This window comes from Mauremys mutica, chromosome 2, assembly GCF_020497125.1.
Source record: "Mauremys mutica isolate MM-2020 ecotype Southern chromosome 2, ASM2049712v1, whole genome shotgun sequence".
NCBI lineage: Eukaryota > Metazoa > Chordata > Testudines > Geoemydidae > Mauremys > Mauremys mutica.
This window is the reverse complement of record NC_059073.1, coordinates 76,224,618-76,236,723: the sequence shown is the minus strand read 5'-3', so window position 1 is coordinate 76,236,723 and position 12,106 is coordinate 76,224,618. Positions and strand designations below refer to the sequence as shown.

Sequence of the window (12,106 nt, the reverse complement as noted above, 5' to 3'; positions counted from 1 at the left end):
TTGGATGCAATCAAGATTTTGAAAAGAGATTGTTTTGTCAGGAAATATAACTGCCATTGTATACTTACATAAAACACATAATGTTCTGCAAATAGTGTACATAGGAACACACACACATCAATACATCCAATGCAAGTTCAGCACCTATAGTAAATTGGTACAGAGGATGTGAAAATAGGTGGAATATTATCAGAGAGAGCCTTTGATCTGCATATACTGTGCTGAGCCAACTAACCAGAAATACTTCAGTTTGACTTCTTTGGAGGCTGGTTATATACAGAATTGCAAGTTGAGTGTAAATTATTTTGGGCATTAGTCTAAATTGGTATTTTATTCCTTTTAAATAAATCCTTTACAGCACAAGTGGTGGAAAATATAGAGAGAGCATAAGAGTTGTGCTCCTGAGTAATCTCTCACTTTGTGAGAGTTGGATAATTTTAGTGTTAAAAAGAGTAATAGCAAGATATTTTTATAGTTGCTTGTATTCCTGTCTCAGATGTTTGAAAATCGTTTTTCCCAATGATTTTTGAAAATGATCTTGCAAACACTTATATGGCAAAGTACTTTACTCGAGTGAGAAGTCCAAATAGGAGGCTGACATGAGTGCAGTGAGATTACTCAGATGAATAAAGTTACTCATGTACATATTGGTAGTACTGAGCCTTTTGTTAGGAAATATGGCAACTTTGAATAGTACATAGGGTTGCCAGGTGTCTGGTTGAAAATAGACTCTGTTAACTGGTTAGCACCACTGATCAGGCTGTTAAAAGTCCATTTGGTGCAGGCCTGGCAGGCTTCCTGTGTGGCTCCGCATGGCTCCTGGAAGTAGCAGACATGACCCTCTGGTTCCTAGGCACAGGGGTAGCTGGGGGGCTCTGCACACTGCACCTGCCTGCGGTGCATGCACCGCCCCGAGCACTGGCTCTCTGCTCCCATTGGGTGGGAATTGCAGCCAGTGGGAGCTGCGAGTATGGAGTCCCTGGCTGCCCCTGCACCTAGGAAGCATAGGAACATGCTGGCCACTTCTGGGAGCTGCCTGAGGTCAACGCTGCCTGGAGCCCGCACCCTAACCCCTGCCCAAGCCCTGAGCCCCTTCCCGCACTCTGAACCCTTCAGCCCCAGCCCGGAACCCCCTCCTGCCCCCAAACCCATCATCCTTAACCACACCCCAGAGTCTGCACCCCCAGCCAGAGCCCTCACCCCCTCCTGCACCCCAACCCCCTGCCCCAGCTCAGAACCCCCTCCCATATCCCAACCCCCTACCCCAATTCTGAGCCCCCTCCTGCACTGTGAACCCCTCAGACCCAGCCCAGAGCCTGGTCCTACACCCCAAACCTCTGATCCTCAACCTCACCCCATAGCTCTCACCCCTAGCTGGAGCCCTTATACCCACCTGCAGCCTAATCCCCTGCCCCAGCCTGGAGCTTCCTCCTGCTTCCTGAAGCCCTCATTTCTGGCCCAACCCTGGAGCCTGCACCCCCAGCCCAGAGTTCATACTCCCTTCCACACCCCAACCCTCTGCCCCAGCCCAGTTCTCCCTCTCACACTCCGAATCCCCCAGTCCCATCCCGCAGGCCAGAGTCCCCTCTTGCACCCCAAGCCCCTCATCCCCAGCCCCACCCCACCCCAGAGCCCGCACCCCCAGCCAGAGCCCTCCTCCCTCCCCTACCCGGTGAAAATGAGCGAGTGAGCGAGGGTGGGGGACAGTGATGAAGTGGGGGGATGGAGTTAGTGGGGGCGGGGCCTCAGGAAGGGGCAGGGGTGGGGCAAGGATGTTTGGTTTTCTGTAATAAGAAAGTTGGCAACCCTAATAGTGCAAGATGAATGAATCTGTTCCAGCTGGCTAGTTGATTTGGGCTAGGAATTGGGAGGGAATTTACTATAATTGGTGGGATACTGGTAGGGATTAATCTGTTTTTGGGTCATTTGTTTGTTTGTTTGTGTTCAGTTTCTCTAGATGTGCCCAGACATTGTTCGGGCTTGATGTAAATCACCATGAGCTACACTGTGCAAACCGCACACAGCCCAGTATAAGAAGCGAAGTGTATCCCTGGGGCCACATACAGGCAGCAGTGACTGTGCCTCACTAGGTATAGAGATGGACCTTTTTATGAGGCATGTAAGGGGGAAGGCTACTTGCACTTCCCCTCTTGCTCCTGGGTTCCCACATAACTGCCTGTCAGACTTGTACCCTGTGTAAACAAATACAATTCCATTTGACAAATACCATACTGAATTTTCTTTCTCCTTCAAAAAGTTTTGAATGGACTTGAAATTAACATGTCTTGTTTGTTTTTGTTTAATAACTTCAACTTCTGTTTACTAAAACATATTCATTAACTTATTCTTTCAATCAATACAATGCACTTGTCCAAAATTCTTTAGGCCCTTGTACAACATGTGATGAAAATGTATTTTATAAAACAAATCTGACAAAATGTCATCTTAAGTTCATGAACCAACGAAGCATCATGGTTTAATGTCAGTATGACTCTGGGGATGTTTGTGGTTTGTTAGTTAAGTGCAGCCATAGATTCTAAATCTGTCTCTGACTGAGTGTGAGGCTACATACAATGCAAGCACAGAAGTGGGTTATACAAGACATGCCACAATATGAGCCTTCTCAATTTCTGAGAGCAGGATTCAAACCCCTGGTCTGGGTTGAAATTTTAGCCACTTGCTTGTTCTGTCCTTCAGGGCCATCCTATAAGTGATTTTCAAAGCAATAGAGCATTTGCTGGTGGTCTGCAAAGAGCTGGCAGGTCTCCTGCATCTATCTTTAGTAGCAGCCACTCCTACATACAGGGAAGAGGAAACAGGAGATACCCTTGGGGGCTGGAGTTGCTGATGGAACAGATAAAAATGACACAATTAATATTGTCCATGTAAGCAGTTACTGCAGTTCTCAGAGGGATGTTAGCACAGGTGGTCTGTGGGACTACAAATGAGGAAAAAGGTGATCCGCAAGATATATCACTCTAATGGTGATCCATACTATAAAAGTTCAAAGCCTCTGCTCCAGATCATTACGAAGTACCTTAGAATGTTTTTTGCTCAAGCTGATCTACATTAATTTAAATTTTACAGGCACTCAGTGGGTAAGTAGTATACTGACAGCACATGTTTTAAATACACTTTGCTGAGTAAAGAAGAAGCATAAAGTTCACTACAGACATTTTTTTAGGGTACATGAGCTCTCTTTTCTGTACATTCAGTTTTTATATAAGTGATTGATTGGGGCAGTATTTTTTCTCACAATATGAAAGTAACAGTTTAAACCTAACAAAATGTTAAAGCATTGATTTTTCCTAATTTAAAAAGAGAGAAGAAAATTGGAAGAGAGTCTGTCGCAGTCTAGGAAATGCTTCATATTACAATACATCTGTTAAGATTGTTGGAAATCTTAAAAATTAGTTTTCTTTCCTCTTAAAAATAATCCTTCACGTTTTTTTTTTTAAGTTTGGGAGGAAGGTTTGCTGGGTTGCTGTCTGTGGGTCTGATTCTGCCATCTTTACTCTGAATGAAGACTCAGTAGACCTTCATGTAAAGTAAGGTACATCTGAGCATGAGTAAGCATATGTAAAAATCGGGACTGCAGAGGATAGCACTCTAGGAGAGCCTCATGAGAAGAGCCTTCAGTACAGAGATCACTCAGTATCCAATGGGCTGTGTCAGAAAGAAAGGAATGGAGCTGCTCCAGAGACTACTAGGAAATGCAGACATATCCCCAAAACCTCATGGTAAATATTATCAAAGGCAAGCTTCTAGGTCTGGATTCTTAGGTGCCCACTGCACTTAAAGTTGGATTGTTTAGCCTCCCTATCAGCTGAAGCAGAAGGATTCCAAGCCCTGTTCACACACGAAGCAAAATTCTTCAGATTTTTAAAAGGTTTTAAAGCAAATAGTTAGTTTGCCTATATCACCTCAGAGCACCTTCCCATCAAAAGGAGATGAGGGGTGTTTTTCACTGATTGCTTCTGTTACTAAGGGAGGGCTCTCAGCGTTATACAATGGGGATGTAAAGCCCAGAGATATTGATCCAACTTGCCAGCTTTGAGAATTTACTTGAGTTTAATAATTCTGGTTGCAGCATCTCTTCCTGAAAAGAGATTTTATTCTAGGTATGTCCTGATACCTGAAAACAGAAGTGGGCACATGCCCATCTTAGGTCACAAAAACCTCAGTTTTTAATTGGTCAAGAAAAATTTCACATCAGTGCCTCTGGGAACATGCTTGTCTCTTCTAGAACAGGGGTTCTCGGCCTGCGCCGCTTCCTGCAGCCTCCATTGGCCTGGAGGGGCAAGGGGAGCCACAATCGGCCGAACCTGCGGATACGGCAGGTAAACAAACCTGCTCCGCCTGCCAGGGCTTTCTCTGAACAAGCGGCGGCCCTAGTTTGAGAACCACTGTTCCAGAGGGAGGTGCCTAACTGTGCACCCAACCGCATATGAAAGATGACTGCTGGTTCAATATAGAGTGTGGGAGTAACCACTAGGCCTCCATGCAGGTATACATATCCAAAAAAAAAAAAATCCATTAAGATGTGTATATTCAGTAAGTAAATGTTATAGGTAGGGAATGAACTACTTTTATACCTGAAAATAGATTTTCTTATGGAAATGCAGGCATACCCTTAATTTGTGACATCATTTATCTAATGCTTTTATGAAAGATGAATGAACTGTTAGTGGTAATGAAAGTAATCAGAGGACGGAAGGCATAGATGTAGCAAAACAACACCATTCAAGTAATATGTGTCAGTGAAGCCTATCAACCTTAATTTAAAGCTGATCAGATTTCTGTGCTGTAGGAAAATAAAAACAAAACCCTAAACCTCAGCCTTCCTGAGATGGTTTGCTACCCACGTCAGTGTTTTTAGAGAATGAGATGGCTAGATCAAGCAAGTGTTCTTCTGACATTGGTGACGTAACAAATACCTGGGTTTAAAATGTTTCCTGTTTACTTGTGTTTTGAACACAGCAGTGTCAGGAAAGTAGATTCTAAAATCCTCTTCTAGGGTGTGCTCAAGTATAGCTATGGAATGAATTGTTTTGAGGTTCTTGACAAATTGTGGATTTTTTTTCTTTCAGAAAGTAAATAAGTAATGCATTTTTATCCCCATAGATCTATAAATCTAATCAGATCACAGTTGTCTTATTAAACTGAAGTGGGGATAAGATTACTATGCATCATTAGCTTGTTCATTTTCAAATATATGTAATATACAATATATTTGAAACTGTATCTATTAGGATGCATGGTGCAATAACCACCTGTGTGTATAAAATCTGGGAGCTAGATAGCCAGGGGCGGCTCTAGGTATTTTGCCACTCAAGTACGGCAGGCAGGCTGCCTTCGGCGGCTTGCCTGTGGGAGGTCCCCGGTCCCGCGGATTTGGCGGCATGCCAGCGGGTGGTCCCCCGAAGCCACAGGACCAGCGGACCCTCCGCAGGCATGCCGCCAAAGACAACCTGCCTGCCGCCCTCGTGGTGACCGGCAGAGTGCCCCCTGTGGCTTGCCGCCCCAGGCACGTGCTTGGCGTGCTGATGCCTGGAGCCGCCCCTGTAGATAGCTCATCAAATTTGTGCTGGAAAATAGACATTAATATGTAGGTCACCAATTTGAACACAGACTAGATCAGTAATACCAAAAGTTATTATCAGAAGACAACTATTTGGTGGCCATGAGTACCTAAAATGAGTTACCATCATAATCTCATTGATTGTCACCCTTGTTAGCTCTCAGTCAAGAGTTTAAGGACTGAATGTCTGTAGAGACTCAGCTACTTGCCTGCTAGATGTCCTTCCAGGTCAGAGTTCAGGCATGGTAGCAGGGCATTGTGATGAACCTTGTAGTTGCTTTCTGTGCTGTAACTTTCTATTGATAAATAGAGGAATTCGGTTTCTAATGTTGTCAAATTGGCACTTCTGAGTGCTCACATTCAGATTTTTTTTAAATGCATCCTATTTATAACTAATTTTAAGATGAAAGAGGATTTAAAATATATACCTTTTAAAAAAAATCAGTCTTTTTGCAAAGGGTGCTACATTATTTTACTAGTTATAAACAAATACTCCTGGGGGAATTATGCGCCATGGCGCATGTGCAGATTTCATGTCCCCCGCAGATTTCTTTGCTTCCCCACAGAAAAATGACTTTCTGACAGGGAAGCTGCAAGAGCAGTCACGCACCGCTCCCTAGCTGCGCAGGTACATCATTTCAGACACCCAGAGCAGCTGGCAGAGAGGTAAATCACTAAAGGGCTGGGGACACCCCAGCCAGTGGCTCCTACCGTGAGCTGGGATCAGCTGCTAGTCCCGGCTGGGCTGGAGGCAGGAGAGGACGGGACTTCCTCTTCCCCTGCAAGGAGTGCCTGGGGCTGTATCAAACCCACCCCCAGAAACCTCCCCCTGCTACAGAAGCTCAGCATCCTCCCCTGCTGCCTGCGCCCATTGTTCCTCAGCTACGGGGGGAGGGATCACTGTACGGGGAGCCCCAGTGTATCCGGACCTCCCATACCCAGACACCCCCTGCCAAGCCTCACCCCTTACACCCAGAACCCCTCAGCCCTCCATACCCAAATCCCACTTCAATGAATCTCAACCCCTGCATCAGGAGCCCCCTGCACCCAGATCCCCTGCCTCCGGACCCCAATCCCTGTCCCCATAGCCCCTCCCCCCACTGAGCTCCCTGTACTCAAACCCACACCCTGACAAGCCCCACCCGCTGCACCACCCTGAGCCTCACATCCAGACCCCTATGCCACTGACCGCCAGCTAGCTACACCCAGACCCCTACCCCACCAAGCCCCATTCCCCCAGCACCTAGGCCTCCCTGTTGAGACCCCCACACTCAGACCCCTCCACTGAGCCCCAACCACCTTCACCTGGAAGTCCCTGCAGTGTCCCATTGCCCCTGCACCTGGAAACCCCCCAACGAGCCTCTGTGTGTCCAGATCCCCCCACACCTAGACCCCAAACTGAGCTGTCTGCACCCAGATTGTTCCAGACGGAATCTTCTCACCCCAAACCTGGATCCCCTCACACTGAGCCCCTCCACTCTTGGATCCTGCCTGTTTGAGCCTGTCTGCCCCACACCTGGTGTGCCTGTCGCAGAGGGGCAGGGCCCCCAGGGTGTTTCTGGGACAGGCCCAGGCCTCATGCTGTGTCAGGGTTAAGTGCAGCCTTTCCACTGAGTCTGTGTCCCCAGACTGGGAAGGCTGCAGGGTGAAGCCAGTGGCCTATGCTCCCCACTGCCATGCTGGAGCCTCTACATTTATTTATTGACAAATAAAACTTGCAGAGTTTTTAAATATTGTGCACAGATTTTATAATTGTTTGGTGCAGAATGCCCTTGGGAGTAAACCAAAATAGGGAAATTATTGAATAAAGTAAATGTTACTGCTATGTCAAGAATTGTATGGTTGAGTTTTTACACGTACAAAAATCAAGAAATCTTACACCTAATGTAACTTGGCCTTCTTATGCATGTGCAATATTTTGTTTGTCCTGCACATGCCAAGTTTAATGCCTTTATGAGTATGTTCAGTATGGCTAATTTTTTTCTTTACACAATAACCATAACTGGATACTAAAAAACAAAACAAAAGTAAAAATGATAGCTAACTGGACTTTCAAGTGGGACAAAGTAGATTTGAGAACTAAGTAAGAGGCTATGAGTTTGGGATTATTGAGTTCTAATTTTCATTCTGGCTCAGCCTCTTTATGGGCTTGTCTATACTAGTAAGACAAAAGGTGGTTTTTTTTTAAAAATGACAGCTGTCATGTTTTAAAATCCATCGCATGTTAACTATTACATTTTAAATACACACCTTTTTATCCTAGAGTAGATTTTTTTCCTTTGTGAGATTTCTGCAAATCATCTCACCTCATGGAGTTTCAGCTGTAAAATGGGAGTAATAATGTGATTCAGTTAGCAGACGTCTTGTTGCAAAGATATATTAATGTTTGTACAGTGGTTTGGAAATGTAATCTATAATCTATTATTTTTCTTCAGATTTACCAGGCATAAGAAATATTAACCCAAAGTGGAGCTATTTTTAAAAGGTTAAAGCACATTTTAATGATTGTGCTCTTTGAATCATAAGTATTGTATTCTGTTCATAGATCAACAGAGCAGTGTAAATAACTCAGGAGAAGTAAAAATGACTGACAAAATAAGGCATGTTTTTTAAAAGTGTGTGTGTGTGTGTAAAGCAACTCCATTTAAGAAGCCTCTGTAAAATTGTGCAACTAAGTATGCCAGAATCAGGGCATGCCAAAGAGAGAGTTGAATGTGATACTGTAACTTCACCCCTTTCTGTGAGTGCTTTATAAACTATTCTTTAATTATGTGATCATGTATTTTTCACAGTATCCGTGTTTTCCTACAGCCAGGTATCTATCTGTTCATCCTAATTACAACAAACTACATTGGTTGTACCAGATGCATCCATGAAAGTCATTTTTGTACAATTGAACAGTGAATGAGGCAATGCCCTGTCCCATGTGAGATGCATAATGAATTTGGTAAAGGCTTCTGATCACCCCGCCCCCCACACACACACCTTATTCAGTGTGCACCTTACTCCATGAGACAAGAGTTCCTGTGAAATTCTGCCTCATTGAACTTGTACTTCAAATTATTAAAATCTTCATGTGCTGGGCATATCAGCTTTTCAGCATTTTGGATTATTAAAGATAGGACATCTGAATGAGGCAAGTTCCTACTGCACACATCTTGGAATATTTTATAAAGACATCTCTAATTCAGTGAACACGCACACCACAGACTATCTTCTCTCCAACTGCTCATTTAAAAAGCGCTGAAAAAGCAGATCATTTGCAATGTATATGCATTAAGTAGTAGTACCAAAGACACTCAACCTGGGCAAATCAAAACCAATTTTGGAACACTCCAAAGCACATTTATCTTATTTATGTATGCCCTCCCACCCAAAGTATCTGTGCTCTTTCTAAACATTTGTGGATTTATCTTCACAACACCCCTGTCGATTAGGTAGTGTCCCCTTTTCACAGAGTACTTGCATGACTTACTGAAGGTCACGCAGAGCTGGGAATTGAATCTAGATTTCCTGAATTCTAGACCTTAACCACAAGACTGCTCTTTTCCCCTTTGTTCTATCTGAGGACTGTTTCCCTGATAAATTTTAACTTTACACCCCTAGTCATAAAGAGGAGGATGCATAAATAGAAACCTTATTAATAATAATAGTTACTATTTTATTTGATAGTGCACTATTTTATTATAATGTTTGTTTTATTGCATGCCAATGTAGATTTCTATTTATTTCTGAATTGTTTTCTTAATACTGAATGCAAGTGACCCCTGGAGACAAGCTGAATTGCCATATTTTCCCATTCCATCTGCAAAGGAAATTGAGTCAAACTCATCGATATGCACCCTGTAGATTCCATGTACCCAAGCTGCTGGCATTGCTTAAAAAGAAAGCATGCCCTGTTATATCAAAGAGTGAATGTAGAATGATGATCCCATCACCGTCTAATTTATCATGGCCACTATATGAGTGAGCTGTAGAGTTTCTCATCCTGGGTAATGAATAGAAAGAACAAATTAAGAAGTCTGGGGAGGTGGAATGAAACAGTATCTGTGATAATATGAAACAAATATTTTTGAGGAATTATTCACCTTGTTTTATTTTTGCCATAATGCTGTAGTACTTAATCCCAGATGTGAAGACAAGGACATGAAGCAAACAAAATACAATGGTTCTGCAGTAGCCTGGGGAACTAGAGTCCTGAGGTTGCTTCTGAACCCGGGTCAGCTGCATCTTTGCTGCCAAGAAGGAGGCCTTGTTTTACTCCCAAATGATACTAATCTAACTGGGGAAAAACCATAGCTTTCAATAAACGCACTAAATTGATTTCATTTTTTTTTTTTGACAAGCACTAGAAAATTAGATTAGTGGTTGTTTTTGTTAACTGGCTTCAACAGACTTGCATTCTTTGAGTACAAATATACCCGTCTCCAAACATAAGACTATGATATGTGCATGTAGGAGCAAATATCAACATCAGAACATGTTTGGTATTGAATTACTCTGAGGTTATAGATTTTTTTTCCAGCTGTTACCTCAATCAACTAGCAGAAAAATTGTTATATGTGAAACTGTTTGGAGATCTACTAAAGCAAGAGGCAGGGCCGGCTCCAGACCCCAGCGCGGCCCTTTCCCGGGGGGGGCGGCAGGCTGGGCCGGCGGACCTGCCGCAGTCATGCCTGCGGGAGGTCCACCGGAGCCCCGGGATGACCGGACCTGCCGCAGGCATGACTGCGGAGGGGGCGCTCGTCCCGCGGCTCCATTGGACCTCCCGCAGGCATGACTGCGGACGGTTCGCTGGTCCCGCGGCTCGGCTGGACCTCCCGCAGGCATGACTGCGGCAGCTCAAGCGGAGCCGCCGGACCTGCGAACCGTCCGCAGCTGCGGGAGGTCCAGCCCAGCCGTGCGACCAGCGGACCCTCCGCAGTCATGCCCGCGGGAGGTCTGCTGCTCCCGCGGCTCCGGGGCGCCTCCTGCGCATGACTGCTTGGGGCGGCCAAAAAGGTAGAGCCGCCCCTGGCAAGAGGAGCCAAAATACTAGTGATCAGGGGTAGGGTTGGGAAGGAAGGTTTACAAGATCAATAACATCAAGCAGGAAGAAAATAAATTTGAGTCAAGATACTATGCAGTATATCTCAGTAAAAGCACAAGAGAGACAGACACACACACAGAGGAAGAAAGACACATGGAAGAAGTTTTTAAAATAGGGTATTGGTGACATAATTTTTAAAAAATAATTTAATATTTGATTCTTACTCCTTTTTTCCAGGCAAAAGCTCCTTCTCCATAATGAAAATGTCCCTGTTATCATGAATACATATTTTAGTCAGAAGGTTCTTCTCAAACATCATGCAGAAGTGAAAGATAGGACACGTTGTCCAGAGAAGTTGCATATTAGAAGGAACGTTATATCTTTGGCACAAATATTCAGATTAAATGACCTCAGAGACAGTCTGCCCCAGGAATCTGCAGTTAATCAGGTAAGGTTCATTTTGTTTGAAGTTTAGCACTTTTTAATAATTTGGTGACCAGATGCTTGGAAATCATAACATAAATATTGAAATACTGATGTGCTCTCTTGCCCTCCTATTTGGCCAAAACTGAATGATATGACGTGCTGTTTGTTTTAATAATATTTTACAAGTAAAGACTTTTGGCCAGCCAAATGCTGAACTGCTGTGAGATTATTTTGTTGTGGCTCACTACTGCGCTGAATAATATTGGTGACATTATGACAGCTTCGGTTTTCATTGATTCACATTTATTCTTTGTAGCTCAGTACCCAGTCTCATTTTAAATAATTACTATTTTCTTAATAAACTTGGATGTTTCCTTTCTATACTCCCATCTTTGAGCCTTCTTCCCGTTCCTCTTGTGTCCTTTCTTTAAAACACCAATGATTGCCTTTAATAGAAATAAGGTCGAGATTTTAAAAATGACTAGTGGTTGTGGGTACCTCAACTTTGGACACTTTAAAAAGGCCTGGCTGATAGAGAGTGAATGTCTAGCAGTTTCTGAAAATCAGACCCCTTTAAGGTATTTTGTTGGACAACCAAAAATGGAGGCACCGAAAATAACTTGTCACTTTTGAAAATCTTGGCCAGAGTTTCAGATGACTCCCTTGCAAAGCTTTCACCATTCCCATCATATCTGATCCCTCTTTTTAGGCCTGGGAATGAAAAGGTTAGATATATCAAATCAAAGCCTAAGCTGACTTCACATTTTTAACCTATTTCCACTATAGATGTGCCAAAACCAGAATAATTTACTCACACTCCTACATTTTGGAGGGTTCAGAAAAAATGGGGCCTGTATCCAAACCATCCTTGGTTTTGGTTTTGCAAAACCAAACCCAACAAACAAACTTATACAAAAACAAAAACACTTTCTTTTATATGTCAACTAAAAAGCTCACTGTTTCAACCTTGTTTACATGGAGTATTTTTGTATCAGCATAGCTTTTCTGCAGAGCTGCAAATATCTTTATACACTGATGCAGTGCATCTACAGTGGAGTTTGTATTGGTTG

General features: G+C 43.6%; 1 protein-coding gene across 2 annotated transcripts in view; it reads left to right on the top strand.

Moving 5' to 3' along the window:
- Window positions 1-12,106, top strand: part of SPIDR (scaffold protein involved in DNA repair) — a 330,087-nt gene that overhangs the window by 208,486 nt on the left and 109,495 nt on the right. For both annotated transcript variants that reach the window (XM_045004445.1, XM_045004444.1), the window contains exon 9: window positions 10,848-11,058. In XM_045004445.1, coding sequence (XP_044860380.1) covers window positions 10,848-11,058 — 211 coding nt within the window. The remainder of the gene's footprint in view (window positions 1-10,847; window positions 11,059-12,106) is intronic.